The sequence below is a fragment of the Alexandromys fortis genome, unplaced genomic scaffold, assembly GCF_014885135.2.
Source record: "Alexandromys fortis isolate MF-2015 unplaced genomic scaffold, M_Fortis_MF-2015_v1.1 scaffold_263, whole genome shotgun sequence".
NCBI classification, from domain to species: Eukaryota; Metazoa; Chordata; class Mammalia; order Rodentia; family Cricetidae; genus Alexandromys; species Alexandromys fortis.
In genome coordinates this window covers 742,038-765,064 of record NW_026068165.1, presented here as the reverse complement: position 1 = coordinate 765,064, position 23,027 = coordinate 742,038, and the positions used below count along the sequence as shown (strand labels likewise).

The window sequence follows — 23,027 nt, the reverse complement described above, 5'->3', positions numbered from 1 at the left end:
ATCTCCTGTAGCTCAGCTGTCTCAGACTCGGGATGTGCCTGAGGATCCACACACCTGGCTCAACCTTCACACTCATCTCACAGATGGAGAGACGGCTTGGAAAGAAAGGGCTGCCTGACCCCAGTGCTCTGAACATTCTAACCTGAGATTCCTGTAACTCTACCCATTCTCCTATTTCACTGCTTTCTGTTTCAGCTTCCTTTAGCCTGTGACGAATGGAAGGACTTCAAGCAGAAATAAGAAACAGATCCAGGCAAGATTTTTTGGGGAGGGTGTTGGGGCTGAAGCTAAGCTAATTCAGTCATTTTTCTTCCTTTTTGGAGATAGGGTCTTGCTAAACTAATAGGAGGATCCCCTCAAACTCACTCTTTTTACAGCAGGTACAGGTTACCATACACAGCTGTCTTGTCTTACAGATGTGTCCCACGTGTGTACCTGGTGCCTGTGGAGGCCAGAAGACATCAGATCCTCTGGAACTGGAGTTGTGGACGGCTGTGAGCCACCCTGTGTGCTGGTTATTGAACCAGGTCCTCTGCAAGAGCAACAAGTGCTTTACACTGCTGAGCCATCTCTCCACTCTCTTTACTTTTCATGTTTAGGTTACAGCTCCAATTCAGAAACTAATATGCAAACGAGTCCTAGGAAAACGCAAAAAATATTGCATAGCATTTCCAACAGCTCAGCTATGCCATTCCTCTTCCAGTCTCAAGAAACTCCAAGAGAGATCCTCAGACCACCCCAGTGCACACAGGAACGATAGAAGTCAGATGTGATAGGTTATCATGTCTTTGAGTGGGAACAGTTCACAAAACAAAGGTTATTTTCCAAATTGGTTCTTCAAGTGTCCAAGAAAAGGTTAGAGAAAATAATGAGGTGCCATTAATAAGATGGGGAGGAAGGTATGTCAGAGGTTCCATAGTATCTCACTGGGTTCTTTCTTCCCAGTTGTTTGTTTGTTTGCAAGATAGGGTATCTCTGTGTAGCCCTGGCTTCCTGGAACTTGCTCTGCAGACCAGGTTATCCTCGAACTCAAGAGATCCGCCTGCCTCCTGAGTGCTGGGATTAAACGTGCCGGTGCCCACCACTGCCCGGCTTCCTTCCCGATTTTGTTTCAGGCAGAGGTAAAAACAAAGCAAGAGTCCAGTGCACTTTCTTTTTTTCCTTTTTTTACTTACATTAAATACATCGATAAATCAGCAGTTGCATTCTGTTACCACGATTGTTATGTTAGAAGGAGAGGGAAAGAAAGGCAAATGCTTTCTTAGGAAAAAAAATGAAGGCAAAAAAAAAAAAAAAAAAAAGGACTCCTCCCCCCAAAAAATTGATCAAAAGAAAAAAGATAACAGGAGGGCGGGCAGAGAACAACAAGAACCCTCAAGCCCAACAGGGCTCAAAAGAAGGCAGAAGAGCTGGTAGGAGTAGATAGAGGGGAGGCAGCAGCCAGGCCCGGGAGCTAAGGCCAACACTGTTCCTAAGGGAGGGAGGAGGAGAAAAGCCCAGGGAATTGTTCTCCCAGCCCCTAGGCAATGAAACACCTTCACTCTTGTCCCATAGAGACTGCAGAGAAGATTTAGCCACCCCAGAGTCTCCAGATGCACCTGGTGCTTTGGAGGACTCACGGGTTCTAGGAAAAGTTGGAGACTTATGTGTGTTTCAGGGCTGTGAGAACTAAGGCTGCCCTTGGAAAAGGAAGAGAATTGAAGCCTAAGCGGAAGACCCTGAGCAGGGTCCTTGAGAATCTTGGCTTCATGGATTCCTCAGCTCTCTGGAACAAAAGGTAGTCTGTCAGCCAAAGGGACAGAAAGGCTCTAACTCTAGGTTACTGTGGTCTTTCCTTCCTTCTGCAAATTTCCCAAAAATTCTGGCTAACACACAAAACAACTGAGTTCCCTCTTGCCTTGATGGCTTCCCACAGACACCCTAAAACACCTAAGGAAGGATGTAGAGGCCAGAGACTTCAGAAGGACCACGCCCTCTGATGACACAAGGCAGCTATGAGGCACCTTCAGTTCTAGCTGCGCCTGTCATAGGACAAGTGGCCTCTGTGGCAGGAGCCTCTAGTGGTGCATGGATTGAGTAAGAGTGGGGGGGTGGGTGAAGGAGGAACTAACTCAAGATACTAAGAAAAAAGGGGCAACGGGACAGAACGGCCTGTACAGTGGGAATAAAGACTAAGTATTTACAGGGAAGTAGAAAAGACACGGTGAGATATAGCAAGGTGAATGTGAACCCTGGGAAGATAAGACACTCCCTTTGCCTGACCCTCCTTCACTCCACTACCATGGCCCATGCTGTCTGAGGCCACTCCACAGTTGCTCAGACAGAGGCATGAATCGGTCAGAGGAGGCTAGCAGTGGAGACTGGGCTCGAGTTTTCCATAGTGCCCCCCAAACCTCATACATTGTACATTCCATTTAATTAAAAAGGTTGAAGGATAGGTAAATCAATCAAAACCCCCGTAAAACATGTATGCTGACTGAACTACCATCAATTAAAGTGCAAACTGCAGGGGCATGGCGTCTGGGGCGAAGGCCATGTCAAGGCCAGGGTAGGGAAATGCCTATGTATAACCAGAGGATGGGTACCAGAAACTGGTACCTCCCCCAATTACTCACAGCAGAGCTAAGGGTGCAGGCAACCAGTGAAGATTCTTTGGAGCACTCGGAGGTCCAATCCCCACACTGGAGTGGGGGTGAGTGGGTGAGGGAAAACAGCTTTGGGATGAGTTCCAGAGCCACAGATGACACTGCACCTCAACCTTTATCCAGTCAGCTAATTCAACTCCCAGATGGGGCCTGCAGGCTTCCCTCCCTATCTCACTCCTACCTAGGAACACTGTCCACCAGTCCAAATGATGGGTGCTGCAGTGTCTCACAGACAAGAAACTCCTACCAGATAAATAAAACAAACAAGTATTTCCTTACTCCTTCCTGCTCTGAGCCTTACCGTCCTTGCAGGGCCCTTAATGTAACTAAAATTACACTGTCTCCCTTCTCAGTCCCTGGTTTACCTTTCATCATCTTGGGAAGAGGAGGAAACAGGATCAAGAACAGGGAGTGATGAGAAGTGGGAGAGGGAAGAGGCAGGAGACAAAAGTCTTCCCTGAAACATGGGAAGAACACAGTGGGGGAGTAACAATGAGGAGGCCACTGTCTTGCACCTAGAATACAAAGTGAAGAAAGTTTGTTTTGGAAGGAAGGTCCTGGGGAGATTTGACCCCCAAACCCCAGAGTAGGGCATAGTGGTGGCAACAGCTGCCTGGTGTTGGTTGCTGAAGCATTAAAAAGTGCCATGACAGAGCTGTCAGGTGCAGCCCTTGGGAGCCAGGGCTCAGTGTGCTGTTACCGTGGGGCTGTGTGCTGAGGGGTGGGGATGGAGGTTATGTCTTAGCTCTCGTGCTAACTCCACACGTGTTTGCTGCTAGCCACCCTCAGTTGCTACAACACTGGCTCTTGTTCTGCTGGGACTGCTCATGGAGATCCACGCCTCGACTCCGGCCTGCTGCACCCCCCAGATTCTGGGGTTCACTCTTTGGCAACTTCTTTGCTAAAAATAAGAGAATGGAACAAAGCATGGTAGATTTTACTCTCAGCTACTTCCTGCCCTAAACAAAAAGACTACTGAGTAGGGGCAAAGTAAGATCAAATAATCACCCGAAAAGGACGCAAGTACTTGCAGACCTCACTAACACAGGGAGCTAAAGCTGCAGAGGATGGAAGTTACTAGAGGAAACGAAGCTGTTTCTACAGCTGGAGATTTTCTTGCTTGATGGTGCTGGGGTGCGAACCCACTGCTGTCTCTGACCTTGGCTTCTCTCACTCTGTAGTCCAGACTAGCTTCAAACTTTTGATCCTGTTTTAGCCTCCCAGATGGCAGGATTACAGGCATACACCACCACACCACTTTTAATTTTGGGTCCCCCCCCCCCCACCGGCCCCAAGACAGGGTTTCTCTGTAGCTTTGGAGCCTGCCCTGGAACTAGCTCTTACAGACCAGACTGGCCCTGAACTCAGAGATCCACCTGCCTCTGCCACCCAAGGGCTGGGATTAAAGGCATGCACCATCACCACTGGCTTTGGTTTCTTTTTATTATGTTTTAAACTATGTGTATGAGCAGGTGCCCTCAGAAATCAGAGCTGTTGTACCCCCTGAAGTTTGAATTACAGGTGATTTTGGCCACCTGGTTTTGGTGCTTACAAACCCACATCATTATGAATACAAGAGCAAAGGCTGGAGAGATGGCTCAGAGGTTAAGAGCACTGGCTGTTCTTCCAGAGGTCCTGAGTTCGATTCCCAGCAACCACATGGTGGCTCACAACCATCTATAATGAGACCTGGTGCCCTCTTCTGGCCTGCAGCATACATGCTGAGTTTGAGGCCAGCCTGGTCTACAGAACAAGTTCCAGGAGAGGCTCCAAAGCTACAGAGAGAAACCCCATCTTAAAAAAACAAAAACAAGCAAATAAAAAAACAGAGAATGTATTCTTAACCACTGAGTCATCTCTCTGACCCACTTTCTGTTTTTTAAGCAAGGTCTCATGTAGCCAGATTGGCCTCAAACTTGCTAAACATCCAAGGATGCCCTTGATCCCTTGTCTCCATTTCCAAGAATTATGATTATGGGTGTGCTTCACCCCGTCTTCACAAACAGCTTAGGCTGCAATCTTTCTGCTCCAGCCCACTGCCCCAAATGAGACTGCGTGCATCCACTACCATGCCAGCTTGAAGGGTTTTGATTTACCTTTTCCCCCTCTTTTCTTTTGTTTTTTTGAGTCAGGGTTGTTGAGTCAGAGTCTGTGTTGCCCTGGCTTTCTTAGAACTTGCTCTGTAGACCAGGCACTCATTGAGATCTGCCTGCTTCTGCCTCCTGAGTGCTGGGATAGGCATGTACCACCACTGCCCGGATTTTTTTTTTTCTTTTGAGAAAAGTTTAAACACATAGCTAGCCTGGCTGGCCTAGTATTTTTTTCTTTCTTTTTATTTCCTGAGATATGGTCTCTCTGGCTGTCCTGGAATTAATTACATAGGCCAAGCTGGTATACACCACCGTGCTAATCTCCAGCCCCGCACCTACAGTGATCTATACAACCCCCTAGCCTTGGTCTGGTTAAGGGCAGCTTTACATAATAGACAAGGAGAGACGGAAGACTTCGGGTCACTCTGCCCTTACCTATTGCCAGGAAGAGATCATTCACGTTCATAGCAGTCTTAGCTGAAGTCTCCATAAATAATAAGCTGTTGTCATCTGCATATGCCTGAGCCTCCTAAAAGGACAAAAGTAGTATTGCTTTCTCATTCGCATGCAGCACTCTAGAGTGAGGGAATACTTTTCATTTCTCCACTTAAAGCCCTTTTCTACTAGTTGGCCCCAGCCCATAATATCATAATGATTTCCCTCAACATAAACCCACTAAGTTCAACAAAGAGATGTCAGGAACCTGTGTGTGTAGATAACGTTCAGATGTGTTCACATGTATAGGTCAGAGGTTAACTTTGGACATGTTCCTCAATTGCTTTTCATCTTGTTTTTTCAGTTTACTGTTTCTATGCATGTAGTACATGTGTGCATGTGTTTGTACATACAGGCCTGAATGCCATGCTGTACTAGTGAAGGTCAGAGTCAACAATGGAGTTGGTTCTCTCCTTCCACCTTCATGTGGATTCCAGGGATCGAATTGAGGCCTCCAGGCTTGCAACTTTACCCGATAGACTTCTTGCCAGTTCCCACCTTATTATACTGTTTTTGGTTTTTGATGCAGGGTTTCTCTGTGTAACAGCCTTGGCTGTCCTGGAACTTACTCTGTAGAACAGGCTGGCCTCAGACTCAAGATATCCACCTGCCTCTGCCTCCCCAGAGCTGGGATTAAAGGTGTGAGCCACCACCGCCCAGGACTTTATTAGTGTTTAAGACACATCTCTCACTGAACTAGAAACTGACTGTTTTGGCTCGAGTAGCTGCCAGCAAGCCCCTGTGATACTCCACTCTCCACATCGCCAGCACTGAGACTGCAGGCATGTGCTACCTTACCAAGCCTTTTTCATGTGGGTGCTGGGATCCCCAAGTCCTCAGCTGGGCCACACAAGCACTGTACAACTGGAACCACCTCCCCAGTGTAAGGAGTTCTCGTTATGGAGAAGGGTGAACTGATAGGAATCTGTGGGTTATGGCATGTCAATACCTCCTTACCGCAAATTTAACTGCTCCCTTCTTCCTGTTTTTACCCTGGTCACTACAAGTGAAATTTCCTTACCCCTCTGATCTGCAATCTTCTAACTCTTCTAAAATCTTCTGGCTGCCGTTATGGCCACAGTGTTGCTATATGTAATGTGGTGCACAACTAGGAAGCGGAACAATGAGTGCCTCATGTGACTTTTCAAGAGTGGTGTGTGTTAGGGAGGGGCTCTGTAGACCATCTTACTTCATACTCCACCATGCGCTTGTTGGCAAGGTCAGCTTTGTTCCCTGCCAAGGCAATAACAATGCTAGGGCTGGCTTGCCGCTGCAGTTCCTTTACCCATGTCTTTGCCCGGGCAAAAGTTTCCTAGGAAAACATGAGAGAGAGAATGGGCTGGAATGAGTGCTAATCCACAACTGCCACCTTCAAAACCCAGTCTCACTACTCTCCCCAGGTGCCCTTCCCGCTCTCGCTCACCTCCTCTAGTTGACTACCTGGAAACATACTCAGTACTTTTATTGTGCTATTTCAAGAACCCGTTTCTTCTCCCCCACCTAATTTAATTTCTATAAGTAAGTCTTCTTGATAAACAATCTTCTCAGTCCACTTACCTGATTAGTAATATCATAAACCACAATTGCAGCCTGGGCACCCCTGTAGTACATGGGGGCTAGGCTGTGGTATCGCTCCTGCCCAGCCGTGTCCCAGATCTCAAACTTGACTGTTGTGTCATCTAGACACACAGACTGGGTAAGGAAGGCCGCTATGAAGAAGAAAATAAAGAAGCTGTAAGTGGGAGGATGGATGGGAAGACCCTACAGCTCCCACCCAGGTTCGTCAATTATAGGCCTAGTGTTCTGTGTGTGTGTGTGTGTGTGTGTGTGTGTGTGTGTGTGTGTGTGTGTATTGGAACAGGACTAAGATGGCCTCTCAACATTTGTTGGCAAAGGCAGGAGTGTCAGGAGTTCAGGTTATACTGGGGTATTTAACAAGTGTGAGGTCAGTCTGGGCCAAGTGAGACCTTGTGTTTGTTTATTCATTTAAGCAAGGGTCTCAGTGTGTAGCACTGGCTCTTGGAACTGATTAAGGCTGGCCTTGAAGTCAAAGAGATTTGCCTGCTTCTGCTTCCTGAATGCTGGGATTAGTAGTAGAGCTTAGTAGTAGAGAACACCGCTATTCTTCCAGAGGACCTGAGGTTCAATCCCAGCAACCACATGGCTCACAACTGTCTCTGACTCTAGTCCAAGGGATCTGATTCTCTTCTGTCTCCACAGACACTGTATGCACGTGGTATACAGGTGAAACACTCATACACATAAATATAAATCCTAAAAAAAGTTTTCTAGCTAAGAAATGGAGAATATGGCCAGCTGTGAGGGATAGAGAATACGTTTCGCACTTGCATAGTCATCCATATTCTACCCTTTTGTTGTTTATTTGTTTTTTTGAGACAGGGTTTTTCTGTAGCTCTGGCAGTCTTGGAACTCACTCTGTAGACCAGGCTGGTCTCAAACTCACAGAGATCCACCTGCCTCTCCCTCCTGAGTGCTGGGATTAAGGTGTGCACCACCGGCGCCCAGCTGTTCTAGCCTTAAGGGGCTAAGAAATAATGAAGTGCTAGGCGGAGGGTGGTCCAGCACTCAGGAGGCAGAGGCAAGCAGATCTCTGAGTTCCAGGACAGTCAGGGCTATATAAAGAAACCCTATAATAAAAGTAATAACTTAAGAAGAGTGAGAATATTTTCAGGGCATGACACACTTGTTCCAGCACTTGGGAGGTGGAGGGAGGAGGACCAGGAAAACAACAGCATTCGTGCTACACCAGTCTAGGCTACATGAGTCCCTGTCCCAAACAAACAAAGCCCACAACACTTTAAAGCTTGAGGGCAGGTGCTAGGACAGTCCTTTCCTTCACCTTTACAGGGGTTCTAGGGACTGAACTGTCCTCAGCTTAAGCAAAGTAAGTACCTTTAGCTTCTAAGCCATCTCATTGGCCCATATTCTCTCCCCTCCCCGCCCCCCCCCAGTAAAAATGTCAATTTTTCTTTTTTGAGACAGGGTTTCTCTGTAGCTTTGGAGCCTCTCCTGGAACTTGCTCTTGTAGACCAGGCTGGCCTCAAACTCACAAAGATCTGCCTGCCTCTGCCTCCCGACTGCTGGGATTAAAGGCGTGCACCACCACTGCCCGGCTGGAAATTTTTCTTTTCTAAAATAGTTTACCACTTATTTGTGTGTCTATGACGGGTGTGTGCATTTGAATGCAGACACCTACATGAATCAGAAGCATGGGAGACCCCAGGCTAGAATTACAGCGGTGTGAGCTGCCCACCTGATGTGGACACTGGGGATTCAGGTCCTCTGAAAGAACCACAAGCTCACCTAACCACTGAGCCATCTCCGGCTTCCCAAGAATATTTTTTAGGGGGGCTGGAGGGATGGCTCAGTGGTTAAGAGCACCGCCTGCTCTTCCAAAGGTCCTGAGTTCAATTCCTGGCAACCACATGGTGGCTCACAACCATCTGTAATGAGGTGTGGTGCCCTCTTCTGGCCTGCAGACATACAGAATATTGTATACATAATAAATAAATATTTAAAAAAAAAAAGAATATTTTTTAGAAGGGGTTTTAATACAGATTTTGCAAGGTTACTAAGTAAGAGTGGTGTTGTTGAAGAGCATGTTGGGTTTATCAAAAGATTCATCTGATTACATATTTGATCACGAATTACTGTTCCAAAACAGAAAAATAAATTTTGATGGGATGGTACTGAGGCTGTGCATGCTGTAATCTTAGTCCTTCTTCTTTGCAGTCAGGGTCTTGTTTGTAAAGCAGATTGATCTGGAACTCACTCTATTACAAGTGTTGAACTTGGATTCTCCCGCTTTAGCCAACCAGGGAGCTAAGATTATAGGCCTAAGTCTTTTGCTCTTAAAGGTTTTATTTTAAGCAGGCAGTGGTCTTTAATCCCAGTACTTGTGAGGCAGAAGCAGGTGGATCTTTGTGAGTTCGAGACCAGCCTGAGCTACAAGAGCTAGTTCCAGGACAGGTTCCAAAGTTACATAGAGAAATCCTGCCTCAAAAAACAAAACAAACAAAATAAGGGTTTTATTTCAAATTATGTATATGTTTCTAAAATACCCATTTTCATAAATGACATGTATTGTGTGTGGGCAGTGCTAGTGTCTGAGGAGAACTGGAGTGACAGGTGGTTGTGAGCCACCTGAGAAAGGCTTGTTCAGAACCAAACCTGGTATGTTCACAGTGTGTCTCTGCCCATCACGTTCATTCCCCACCTCCCCCCCCCCCCCCCCCCCCCCCCCCCCCCCCCCCCCCCCCCCCCCCCCCCCCCCCCCCCCCCGGCCCCCCGGCCAAGAAAAGTGTGTACTTTTAACTTCTCAGTCACCTCTCAAGTCCCTGGTGTTTTTTTGACATAGGGTCTTGTTAGGTAGTCTCAGGCTAATCTGGAACTTGAAGCAGTCCCCCACCTTAGCTTCCAAAGTGTTCCCACGTCAGCCTGCTCTATTTCTATCTCGTGATGTCACTCAATGGAGCTTCACTGAGCTGGGCAGTGGTGGCGCACACTTTTAATCCCAGCATTTGGGAGGCAGAGGGAGGAGGATCTCTTTGAGTTCGAGGCCAGCCTGGTCTACAAAGAGAGTTATAGGACAGGACTACACAGGGAAACCTTGTCTAGAAATCTAGAAAAACCAACCAACCGACTAACTAAATAAAGGAGAGCGAGAGAAAGGGTAAGAAGGCAGGAATGTCACTGGCCTTTGTCGTCTCGCAGCAACCTTCCTGGCTTGGGTCTCTTGAGAACTATGATTAGAGGCATTAGCTACAGGCCCAGCTTTTATTTGCAATTTATTTATTTATTTTGAGACAGGGTCTCTTTACATAGCTTCGACTATCGTGGAACTCACTATGTAGTCCAAACTGGCCTGAAATACACGGAGATCTGCTTACTTCTGCCTCCTTAGTGCTGGGATTAAAGGCATCTGCCACCATGCTTGGCCTAATTTTTTTTTTTTTTTAATTGTCACAGGGGCTCATGTAAGCCAGGCTGGCCTCAAACTCTAGACTGCTAAGAATCATCTTGAATACCTAATCTTTCTACAGGGTTTTCATTTCTGAGATTCCCAAATGGTACTGAGAGCCAATTCCACAATCAAGTCCTAACGGCCCTTTCAAGCCCCACTAAGTACTGAACATTCGTTAGACACTCACCTCCAATGGTACTTTCCTGGTACTCATGGAACTGCCCTTTGACAAAGCGTAACACCAGGCTAGATTTCCCCACTGCAGACTCTCCCAGCAAGACCAGTTTGAACTGGCATATTTTGCTGGCCTGGGGCTGCCCATTGGGCCTGGCTGTACTTCTGCTAGTCATATCCAGGTTGTCCAAGCAGGAAAGGGTAGAGGGAGGGGGATGCCACAGAGCGGCAAAGGGGGAGGGGAAGGGGAGGGACTTCAGGCTTCAACAATCCTGTAAGGAAAAAAGTAAATAAAATTAGACACAGGATCATTTAAACTGCAGTCACTTCTTTTCCCCTTAGCATTGTTTGTTTGTTTTTGTTTTTGTTGAGACAGGGTTTCTCTGTATGGCCCTAGCTGTCCTAGAATTCACTCTTGTAGACCAGGCTGGCCTCAAACTCACAGAGATCCACCTGCCTCTGCCTCCTGAGTGCTGGGATTAAAGGTGTGAACCAGCACTGCCCAGCTTTTTTGTTTTATGAAATGGTCTAAAAACTTTGGCCTATAGCCCAAGTGGGTTTGAACTGGTGACAGTTTTCCTGCCTGTCTCCCAAGCACTGGGGATAGAGGCAGGAGCCACCACACTCAACAGGGTTTCTCTGACAGTATCTAGACAGCTCAGGGCGACTTTCTAATCCTTCTGGCTTTACCTTCCTTAAGTGCGAGAATTGCAGGCCCACATGCTCCCCATGTCCAGCTTACTTTGGTTTTCTGATATAGGATCCACTGCATAGCCTTGGCTGGCCTGGAACTCACTATGTAGACCAGGCTGGCCCTGACATTACTGTGACCTCCCTGCCCCTGCCTCTGAGTGCTGTGATCACAGGTATGTGAAGTCACTTCATTTCCCTGTTCCTACAGCCTAGCTCTGGTTGCACTTCTGATAAGGTCCTCCACAGCTGACATTCAGTGGTAGGTGTGGGAGACGGAGACCTGGAATCCAGGCATTCAGGGCGCTGAGGCAGGAGAATCAGCATTACTGAGGCCAGGCCAGCCCCACAACCCACTATCATCATCATACAAATTATACAGAGGGTTGAGAGAGTAATCTACGGAAATGACAATTACTAATCCTGACACACAGTATTATTAACGTTTTTTTAAATCAACAGGCATGGTGACACACACCTTTAATCCCAGTGCCCGGGAGACAGAGGCAGGAGGATCTGTGAGTTTGAGGCCAGCCTGATCTACAAATAAAGAGTTCCAGTACAGCTAGAGCTGTTACACACAGAAGCCTCGTTATCCTCCTCACCCCACTCTTTAGAGACTCACACTCTGGTGGATGCAGTGCTGCACATTTGGGAGCAGAGGCAGGTGGCTCTAAGTCTGAGGCCAGCCTAGTATACACAGCAAGTTCCAAATTAGTCAGGTTTTCACATGTGTATGTGTGCACACCTATACACATGTACACACTTAAAACACACACAGCACACACAATTAACTGTCCCAAGAAATCTGAAAATGATTACTGCAAATCAGAATTAGTTTGCTTCTTAAACAACTGTGCAGTCTTTCTCAAATTGGGGGCTGTACACCAACAGAGATATCCCCACAGCAATGTCTAGGTGACATATCCCCCAACATACACACACACCAGGGAAAAGTTCCCAGTTATTCCCTCATACTTATCTATTTAAAAGTATATGATCCAAGGGGAAGAACATTAAGCCTCAATGTTACCTTTTTAAATATGAAAACACGAGCACTAAGACAGGTGAATTCTTTTTTTTTTTTTTTGAGACAGGGTTTCTCTGTGGCTTTGGAGCCTGTCCTGGAACTAGCTCTGTGGACCAGGTTGGTCTCGAACTCACAGAGATCCGCCTGCCTCTGCCTCCCAAGTGCTGGGATTAAAGGCGTGCGCCACCACCGCCCGGCGACAGGTGAATTCTTATAGCCACAGACAGATGCGTCACTCTGGCCCTGGGAAACAGCTGGAGCATAGGGGGGAGCGGGGAGAAGAGTCATAAGAACGCTTGGGTTGCAGAGCCTTAATATCCCAGAGACCGAAGTCAAGCAATAGCTCACTTAGAAACAGGTCAGCAAACTTTCTTGCTCCTAAGCAACCTTGGGTTGTTGGAAATTAATAACTATGGAGTTAGAAAAGACCACCTCTCACTTCAATAGGTGACCTCAGCCATCTGTTCGTTTTTGCTCTTCACTGTAACTGACGGGCAACCCAAACTATAAACCATCATTAATCTCATCGTGATTATAAAAACACCATTCTTAAATGCAATAACTAGACTTAAAGATCAGAGGTGTAGAACTGAAATGGATATGTAGGATTCAAGTTCAGCATGGTCACATATGCCTATAATCCTAGGATTTGTGAGTCTGAGGCACGAGAATGAGACTGAAGCTCGCCTAGACTACACAATGAGACCCTGTGTAATGGGGAGACGGCTAAGCAGCTAACACTGGTTGCTCTTCCAGAGGACTGAGGTTTAATTCCCAGCATCTACACTGTGGCTCTGTAACTCCAATCCTAGGGAAACCAACACCCTCCTGCCTCTGAGGGCACTGTACACACGGGGTACAAAGACATGCAGACAGAATACCCAAGAAATATAGCCAAAAATAAAGGTTAAAATTTTTTAAATTAAAAAAAACAAACAGCTGGGCAGAGTGGTACATGCCTTTAATCCCAGCACTTAGAAGGCAGAAGCAGGTAGATCTCTGTGAGTTCGAAACCAGCCTGGTCTACAAGGCAAGTGCCGGGACAGGTTCCAAAGTTACACAGAGAAACCCTGTCTCGAAAAGCCAGAAACAAAACAACAAATAACAACAATAAAAACCAAAACTTAAAACAACCAAACATTTGGGGCCAGAGAAGTGGCTCAGCTGATCTTCAAGAGGATTCAAGTTCAGTTCTTAGCACCCATGTTGAGTGGTTCATAACTACCTGTAAGTCCAATTTCAGGTGATCCAATGCCCCTATCCTCCACGGGAACCTGCACTGAACTAAACACACACACACACACACACACACACACACACACTATATATATATATATATATATATGTATATATATATACTAAAAAAATCTATTTTTAAAAATTCAATTTTCTTTTCTTTCTTTAGTTGTTTGTTTAGTTTTAGTTTATATATATACATATATATATAAACTAAAAAATATTTTTAAAAATTCAATTGATTTTCTTTTCTTTCTTTAGTTGTTTGTTTTTTAAAGTAAGGGCCTAATGTAGCCCAGGCTGGAGTTCATAATCCTCTATTTTCTCAAGTGCAAGGACTCTAGATAGGGCACCAGGCCCCATCATCAATTCAACTGATTGCTTATTCTGCTAATTTTTTTTAAAAAAAAGGTCTCATTATAGCCTCAGATGGGCTGAAACTCTCTTTGTACACCATGCTAGCCTCAAACTCAGATCCCAGTATCTTTGTGTCCCATCCCACATGTGTGAGCCCCTCCCCTGCACTCCAGTGATGGAGTTAAAGGTGTGCACCACAGGTGTGAGCCCCTCCCCTGCACTCCAGCATGGAGTTAAAGGTGTGCACCACAGGTGTGAGCCCCTCCCCTGCACCCCAGTGATGGAGTTAAAGGTGTGCACCACATGCACCTCCACACCTGGCTTTTGTTTGTGTTTCAGTGTTTTGCTTGCATGTATGTATGCCGTATGTATTCCTAGTGCCTCAGAACTGGAATTATAAAGCTGTGAGCTTGGAGCTGAACCTGGGTCCTCTGCTAGCAACTGCTGAGCTGTCTTCCCTATTTATTTTGAGTGGGGATCTTATTATGTAGCCCAAATTGCCCTGCCTCACGCTGCACCACCATTCCCAGTTTTTTGTTTTTTCTAGAGTTGACAATGGGAAAATGATCCACTTAAAGGCAAAGAAAAAAAGTGAGTGCTTTGGCTGTAACAAGTCATCCACCAACCTCCATCCTCCTCCTTCACAGTTAAAAGTGAGGAGTCCCTCTTAAAGAACAAGTCCTGGGGGCATTGCCTGCTTTTCCAAAGATCCTGAGTTCAATTCCCAGCAACCTCATGGTGGCTCACAACCATCTGTAATGAGGTCTGGTGCCCTCTTCTGGCCTGCAGGCATACACACAGACAGAATATTGTATACATAATAAATAAATAAATATTAAAAAAAAAAAAAGAACAAGTCCTGGAGAGGACTGTTTCAGTCAAGGTGTGAGGCGCTGCCTGCTAGGACCTCCAAACAAGCTCTCAAGGTCTCAAGGCAAAAAGTAAACCAAAGCACAGCAGCAGGTGTTATCTTTACCACCTTCAAGCCTGAGGCCATTCCTCCCTTTCACTTTCAGTGCAGCTGACGGGGCCTCCTGGGTCAAGCAGTTAATCCCAGCACTCAGGGACAAGACCACCAGGAAACAAGAGTTGCCGGTACATGGCCGCCATACTCTGCTCAGTCCAAAATACCAGCCCTGTAAGTCAGTCACGCAGGTCAGAGCCAATCCATACATCAGATAGTCCATCTCCACTTTGCAAGTAAGGAGATTGAGGCTCATAAAATTAGTCAATTTATCAGGTATTAAGTATAGTCAGCTAGGCCGGGAGGTGGTGGTGCACCTTTAATCCCAGCACTCGGGAGGCAGAGGCAGGCGGATCTCTGAGTTCGAGGCCAGCCTGGTCTACAAGAGCTAGTTCCAGGACAGGAACCAAAAAGCTACGGAGAAACCCTGTCTCAAAAATTAAAAAAAAAAAAAAAAAAAAAAAAAAAAAAAAAGTATAGTCAGCCAGGCTGGGGAGCAGTGGCTCACGTCTTTCTTTAATCATAGCATTCAGGAAGCAGAAGCAGACAGAGTCTGTGGCCAGCCTGATCTACAAACTGAGTTCCAGGGCAGCCAGATCTATTATAAAGAGAAACCATCTCAAGACAGGCAGTGGTGGCATATGCCTTTAATGACAGCAGGCAGATCTCAGTGAGTTTGAGGCCAACCTGGTCGGTCTACAAGAGTTAGTTCTAGGATAGGCTCCAAATACAGAAATCCTGTCTTGAAAAACAAACTAGGGCTGGAGAGATGGCTCAGCAGTTAAGAGCATTGCCTGCTCTTCCAAAGGTCCTGAGTTCAATTCCCAGCAACCACATGGTGGCTCACAACCATCTGTAATGAGATCTGATGCCCTCTTCTGGCCTGCAGGCAGACACACAGACAGAATATTGTATATATAATAAATATGTAAAAAAAAAAAAAAACCAGAGAGAGACCATCTCTAAACTCTAAATAAGTATAGGAGCTATACAGTATTCTTGTTTCCTTTATACCACTGCACTTTTTCCTTCCTTTTTTTCTTTCTTACTTTTTCTTTTTTTCTGAGATAATGTTTGCCTGTGGCTGTGTATCCTAGGCTGGTCTTCAATTCACAGCCCAGCAGCGATGGCACCTGCCTTTAACTCCAGCGCTCAGGAGGCAGAGGCAGGCAGAACTCATCTCTGAGTTTGAAGTCAGTATGGTCTACAGAGTAGGACAGCCAGGGCTATAGAGAAACCCTGTCTGGAAGAACACCAGCAAAACACCCATGGGTGTTTCCTTCTATGTGCCGGGATACAGAGATGTGCCGCCACACTCAGCCTCCTCCACTGTATTTTGTTTTAAACATTTTTGGAGACAAGAGTCTTATTCTTGTGATCATCCTGTCCCAGCTGCCCAGATGCTGGGATTATAGATGCAAATCACCTACCCAGCTCTACTGAACTTTCTGTTGTTGTTGAAGACAGGGTTTCTCTTTGGCTTTGGCTGACCTGGAAATCACTTTGTAGAACCAGCTGGCTTCAAACTTAGACTTGCTTGTCTCTGCCTTCCAAGTGCTGGGATTAAAGTCACCTCCACGCCAGCCTCTACTGTACCATGCATGCATATGGTGACAGAGGACAATCTGAGATGTCTCTCCAGCACTATCAATTGGCTTTTTCAAACAGGGTTTCTCACTGGCTTACCAATTAGGCTAGGCTGGATGGATAGCCAGTGAGCCTCAGGAACCTGCCTATCTCTATACCTCTCTAGTGCTGGGATTACAACTGTATACCAGTTTTGTTTTTGCTTTCACATGGGTGTTAGGGACCAAAATCAAGACTTCGAAAGCATGCTTCCCACTGAGCTATCTCCCCCATGCCTCCACTGTACTTCTCAAGCAATCAGGAAATGCTTAACTTTGGAGAGTGTACCAAAATACAAATATCAGTGTACACTGGATAAAGCTTCTGTCTCAATGGAACTCAAAACAAGTTAGGAAAGCAGGCTTTCCCTAGGATCTGGTCTCACACTGTACCTATAGGACGAGAACTACTCCTGTGTTACCGGGTCTTGACCAAGCCCTGCCTGGATAGTTGGCAAAGGGAAAACTGGCAATCTGTAGGAGCTGGTGATCTCTGGGGTCAGTGTGAGCTTTTCTAAAGGATGATGGAACAGAAGCCAAAAGATACCCTCATTTCTCTTCCAACTTGGTTCAGACCCAAATCACCAAAATCTTGAGCTGAGATTTGCATTACTTAGCTGAGCTCTTTAATTCTGTTGGGTCAACATTATCCAGTGAGTCACTGCTCAAGAGTTCTACCTCCTCCAACCGCCCCCTTGTACTTGTCCAAAAGGCAAAAAGCATGCTTATCGCTTATCAGCATGGTAGTACTAACTCCCTATTATTGACCTGGGAAAGATTGGAATGCCATTCCTTAATTTGTCTGCCTAGCAAACACTTAACTTACAGGGTTGAGTATAAATGTCACCGGTGACACTGTGTCATTATCTTCTGACTACAGCAAAATTCATCATTGCTCTAGAGTCCCAAGGAAAAGCTAAGAGCTGGGCAGTGGTGGCGCACACCTTTAATCCCGGCACTCAGAAGGCAGAGGCGGTGGATCTCTGTGAGTTTGAGGCCAGCCTGGTCCACAAAGTGAGTTCCAGGGGAGCTAGGGCTGTTTCTCTGTTACACAGAAAAACCCTGTCTTAAAAACCAAAAAAGAAAGAAGAAAAGCTAATTTAGACCAAGACTGAGGGGCTGGAGAGATGGCTAAGCATTAGTAGCACCACTGCCTCTTGCAGAACTTGGGTTATTACAACTATAACTCCAATTATAAGGGATATAAGCTGTTTTGTCCTTCAGAGGCACCAGGTAGGCTTGTAGTAAACATACGTACACATAGGTAAAACACCCATACACATAAAATAAAAGTAGATGAATTTCTAAAAAAGTTAGGCTTCCCTAGGCAGTAAATTCAAAACCAGTGTGGGCAACTTATCTCAAAGCAAAAAGTTTAAAAAATTTTAAATAAGTAAAGCCAAGAGCTGGAAATATAGCTCAGTGGTACAGCATGGTTAACATGCTGTATTTTACTATACTAACTCTTTACTGTTCGAACACATACACACATGTGTGCATATGGTAATATAGCATGTACACATTATAAATATGTATCTAATAATATATTTACACATATTTTTAAAAGGAAGATAAAATTGTATTTCATTAAAAATCTTTTAAACATTTGTTGTATGTGTGTGTGTGTGTGTGTGTGTGCTTGAATGTCACAGGACATTTGTGGAGGTCAGAGGACGACTTCTGGGAGTTGTGTGTTCTCCTTCCATAGTGTGGGTCCTGGGACAAATGCCCTTTCTTGCGGAGCTATCTCCCAGCCAGCAATACTGCATTTCCATCACATGGAGTTACAATCCATTTGCTCTGCTAAACCACTAACTTCTCAAAAAGTCGGATTTAAAAAAAAATTATGTCACCATAAATCTTCAGAGCAGTAGTAGTTGTTCCTAAGTACTCCTGAAATCAAGGGCAAAGTGATCCTTCCCAACCCTCAGTGCCACCCGAAGAGACCGCAGTTCAGCTTAGGGACTGCAGGTAGGCTTCAGAAACAGTGCTCTTCTTCTTAGGATAGAGGAACCCCACCTACAAGGTGTACTGTTGTAATTCTCATGGGCTAACTGCTCTTCCTGTCTCACAGGCCTAATCGCACCCAGTGTGTCTTTATAACACTGAAGCAACTCCTAGTGCCTAAAAACAAAGCTCTCTCCGTTTTTTTTTTTTTTTTTTTTTTTTTTTTTAAAGTTTTGAGTCAGTATACCTGTGTTTATCCGTGGCCCTGAGAAACAAATTTAGGAACAAAAGTCATACCACCATACAGCCATGTACCCATAACCCTTAAACAAAAACTACATTCTAGCCCAGAAATCAACCTTTCCCGTCTGGGAGACTCCTTTTTCACTTCAGTTACTGTTCAGTGAATGGCTGAATCTCTCCTGCGATATTCTTGGGAGGTAGGATATCATGTGTGGCTTCAGAGCACCCTCCCTCCCAGACAGCCACGGCACTTCCTTACTGTCCACTGCTCCACACTGCAGTTACATTTGGCTTCACGCATACGAGGATCTACACCACTGATCCCTTCCCACCCGAAATGCCTTAGGATTTGGAAGCAAGCAAATTTCTATCAACACACACTGACAAGGAAACCACAAAGGAGTAATCTCTGTGCTAAAGCAAAGCAAGAGAAGATACAGGACATGATTTCAAGGGCAACAAGAAAAAGCCCTCGTCTCCAAACACACTGTTTGGACCCTTGACCAAAACCATCACCATCCCTCTCTGACAAGGGAGAGGCAGCCCAGTGCCGTGGCGTGAGGAGTTCGGTTCTCACGCTAGCAGAGATGCTGATAACCGTCCCCAACAAAACTCTTTCCACGAATGTTGCTTTCCTGCCCATAAAAAGTGTTGCTCATGTATCTGGGCAGTTTTCCGGCCACCCAGTGCACAACCGTGCATGCACTGAAGAAAGCAAATGATAACTCAGAGGACAACTCTACACTTGTTCTGAATTGATAGAAGACAAGATGAGCTGCAGAAGAAACACAATAAATAACAGAGTTATCATCCAAAAGGAGAATACTGTGGAAAGAATGACAGAAGAGAATTTAGGGAGAACATGAAGAACCCTGTCTTTGGTGGGACATCGTTCAGTAGGAAGATCAGTCTTATTTAATATCTCTAACTGCCCTCAATGAAATAAGCTACGTGTGCAAAGATTCAGATTTTGCACATTTCTGTACAGCTTAAACATTTTGAAATATGTGTATATTACTTTGGTAATTAAGAAATGTAGTGATACAAACTAGAGAAATGGCTCCGTGGTTAAGGGCACTGGCTGCTCTTGCAGAGGACCTGCAACCTCAGTTCCCAGCACTCACATGGCAGCTCCCAGTTGTCCATAACTCAGTTCCAGGGGATCCAATACCTTTTCTGACCTCTGAGGGCTCCTGCACACATGTGGTGCTCATACACACTCTGGTACAAATACATACACATAAAATTAAATCTCTCTCTTTCTTTCTCTCTCTCTCTCTATACATATATGTACACACACACATACATATGCAGGTGTATATGTGTGCGTATACATATATATGTATGTGTGTATATATGTGCACGCACACACACACATAAAAATAAAAAGATGTGCAGTGATAAACAGCATTAGTATAGGAAGCATTAGTATAGGAAGGAAAGAGGAGGTAGGACCCTAAGGGGAAACCAACAGGGTCCGATGATATATGGAAAACTGACAGGTTGGTAGGCCTCTCCCTCCTTCTCTCTCTCTCTCCACACACACACACACGCGCACACACACACACACGCACACATGCGCACACACACACACTAAATTTTAAAGTCATCTTCATTCTCTATAATCCTTTCCTAACTACCTCAGGGTTTGACCTCACTAGTTAATCACACAACAGTTCCTCCTGAAGAGGTGGACAAAGGAAAAGCTCCGATGCCAACTTTCTGGGAGGCAGCTTCTCAACTCTTCCCCCAAATCCCCTTAGGGATATCACCTCACAGTTCCAGGCCTGGAGACCTCCATTAACTGTCTAGAAAATGCCCAAGCATTTCACAGAAACTTCAAAGAAGTTTCAACAAACATGGTTCATTTTTCTAGTGGCCGGGGATCCCTAAACCCCTTTCCACGCAGATGACAGAGTCCCCGATTCTAGGTCAAAGTTGAAAGTAGTCATCACAGACCACATTCTGAAGTGGGAAAGACTGGGCAAAGCACCCCCAGATTCTTAGTTCTTTCACAGTACATGCGATAGGAAAAACCAACCTAACAAACCAAAAGGACAGCAGATGCAGTAAAGATCAGCTATGAGGCCAGGGCAAACCAAAGTTGGGGGGAGGTGAACCTGGAGCTACCAGGAGCCAAGGAAAACAGGATTTTACCTGTCTTCATCCCTACTCCTGAAGTACCCCCAAACTTCAAATCATCTCATCTAAAGAACAAAAGAGTAAGGAATAAGGAACTCCAAGATTCAGGGCCTCTCCTCACCATCATTCCAGAAGTTCCCATAACTGATACCAGGCCCTGCTTCTACTCCCTTACTTTGCCGTTCTAGCTCAGTAAAGCATTCTTCATTTACTGACAATCTTCCTTCACTGCGACCGGATCCCTCTCGGCAACACCGGAGCCGCTCAGTTCCCTTTTCCTGAAAAGATCGCCTCTCGCTCAGCTAAGAAGCCCCGACACCGGCCGCCTCTGGGGACCCAGCCTCAGCTACCCTCGGGGCTGGGCGTAGCACTGACCCCTCCACACCTCCTGCCAAATGGGCTTCCCCTCCCTGGCTGCCGGGTCCCCGACCCAGTTCCTTCCTCCACACCGCCGAGCTCAGAGCACCAAGGCCGGCCCTGGTCCTCCCCGGCTCCGGTCCCCACGCCCGTCCCCCCGAGCGGCCGCAGCCAGAAGCCAGCCGTCTCCCCCAGCGGAGGCTCGGCTCCAGCCCCGCCGATCACCTCCTCAGCGCCCCCCCCAGGCCTGTCGGGGCCGCCCCTGCTGCCCTCTCCAGGGGCCTGGCTAGCCCAGGCCCAGGCCCGAGCCGCCTCTGCTGCCGGCCAGGCTGCGCTCCTCTCCGGACCTCCGCCTCTGCCCTTGTGGGCTCCATCAGCTCGGTACCTGGGGCTCCGTCTCCCCCGTCGGGCCCGAGCCTGTGTGGAACAGACAAACAGCGGCTGCTCAACCAAACCTCCTGCCCCCTTCTCCTCCGCCTCCTCCTCGCCGGGCGAGGGCTCCAGCCAATCACAACACCGCCCGCCTCCTGGGGAAGGTGGGCTATATGCGCGCCTATCCGCCATTCTCCTGGAGAAAGGCGGGCTTTGGGGGCTGTCACCAACCAGTACAGTGAGAGACTTGACTGGCGGGGCCGCAGGCCAATAGCTAAGCGAGAAGCCCCGAAGATGGACGGGAGGAAGAACCATTAAAGAGAGGGCTCCTGAGAAAGAGGGCGGTACAGTATTGACAGACATCCGTGTCATCCAATAAGACCTCGACACCCGTGACACCCCTCCCCCGCCTCTTGACTCGTAAACATCTAATCAGGTGAGTGAAGGAGGCGGGTCAAAAGGAAATCTTAACCAGTGCCAGGGAACTTCCGAATTTGAGTGACAGGCAAAGCGAGCGCGAAAGAAGCCCTAGGAAGGCTTTCGGCCGGGTGTGGTTTCGCACGCAGTCGAATCCCAGTTTTGGGAGGTGGAGGCAGGATGAGGAGTTCTAGGCTATCCTACTTCACCTAGGGAGTCTAAGGCTAGCCTGGGCTCCTGGAGACAAGGTCTCAGTTTAAGAGAAAGAAAGAAAAACAAAAACCTGACCTTAGTGGCCCATGCCTTTAACCCTAGCAGTTTTCATGAGTTCCAGACTAGCCTGATCTACACAGTGAGTTCAAAGCTACGTAGTGAGACTGTGTCTAAATAACAAAACAAAACATGAGACCGGTATTAACCTTTCCTTCCCTCGGCCTGGACTTGGGCGGGGCTTATCCCAGTGTCCTGCCTTCGATGTCAATTGAGAAAGTAAAGCCACCCTACCTCCCTAAGGCCTGAAACCAGGGAAACTTCTCTCCTCGATTCGTTTTAATGAAGATTAAAGAACAGGAGTTTTTGGGTGGACTGCCTATTTTTTTTTTTTATGGTGTGTAAAACTACAATTTAAAAAAGTGGTAGTCTGAAGACACTTTAAACCTAAATTTTCATAGAATTGATATTTTCTGAATTGTATGTAAACGTGAATAAACTAGCTGGACAACTTTGCTGAGGATATTTTGTGGTACGGAGGATTGAAACTCGGGCGTCAGACAGGCTAGGCTACAGGGATGGCTCCGCAAATACCACTCTTGCAGAAAACTGCTCCCTGTACTCACTCCACAAGGCTCACAACTGCCTGTCGCTAGCTCTAGGAGATCCAGTGTCCTCTCCTGGCCTCTGCAAGCACTTGACACTCCCGTTTACATACCTACACATGCCCACGTAATTTCAAAACCAACAAACCCTACACAAACAGTAAAAGCTTACAGAGGAACGGGGTGTTGAGGTGAGTCCTCCTGAAGGCCACTCAGTCAGGGTGCTGCCCAGAGTTAGCAACTGTTCACGTGAATGAGTGAGCAGGGAAAAGCACAGCTAGCTGGTTGGTAGGAAAGAGTAGGAAGGAAGCTTCGGTGTCCTTACCCGTCAAGTGGGGACAACACCCAGTTTGCTCACCCTTACAACCATCCCACGGCAAATGCATGGGAGGATGTTCTGCATACACAGCCATCAGGAAGAGGGCTCTGAAATCACCACTCACA

At 46.6% G+C, this 23,027-nt stretch overlaps 1 protein-coding gene across 1 annotated transcript; it reads right to left on the bottom strand.

The window, feature by feature from the left end:
• Window positions 1-1,144: 1,144 nt before the first annotated feature.
• On the bottom strand, window positions 1,145-21,481 carry Rab5b (RAB5B, member RAS oncogene family). Its single transcript, XM_050128065.1, has 6 exons — window positions 21,365-21,481; window positions 10,402-10,660; window positions 6,788-6,939; window positions 6,420-6,542; window positions 5,171-5,264; window positions 1,145-3,546 (listed from the first exon to the last, which is right to left on the bottom strand). Exons 2-6 carry the CDS (start codon window positions 10,562-10,564, stop codon window positions 3,431-3,433), a joined length of 648 nt encoding a protein of 215 aa, XP_049984022.1. The 5' UTR covers window positions 10,565-10,660; window positions 21,365-21,481; the 3' UTR covers window positions 1,145-3,430.
• Window positions 21,482-23,027: the final 1,546 nt, after the last annotated feature.

Excerpts from the sequence above, each read along its gene's own strand:
- Rab5b (XM_050128065.1), bottom strand. The coding sequence starts at position 10,564 with ATGACTAGCAGAAGTACAGCCAGGCCCAATGGGCAGCCCCAGGCCAGC. Across the intron at positions 6,940-10,401 it reads CCAGGAAAGTACCATTGGAG|CGGCCTTCCTTACCCAGTCT; the intron begins GTGAGTGTCTAA and ends TCTTCTTCATAG. Across the intron at positions 3,547-5,170 it reads TGATCTCTTCCTGGCAATAG|CAAAGAAGTTGCCAAAGAGT; the intron begins GTAAGGGCAGAG and ends TCTTATTTTTAG.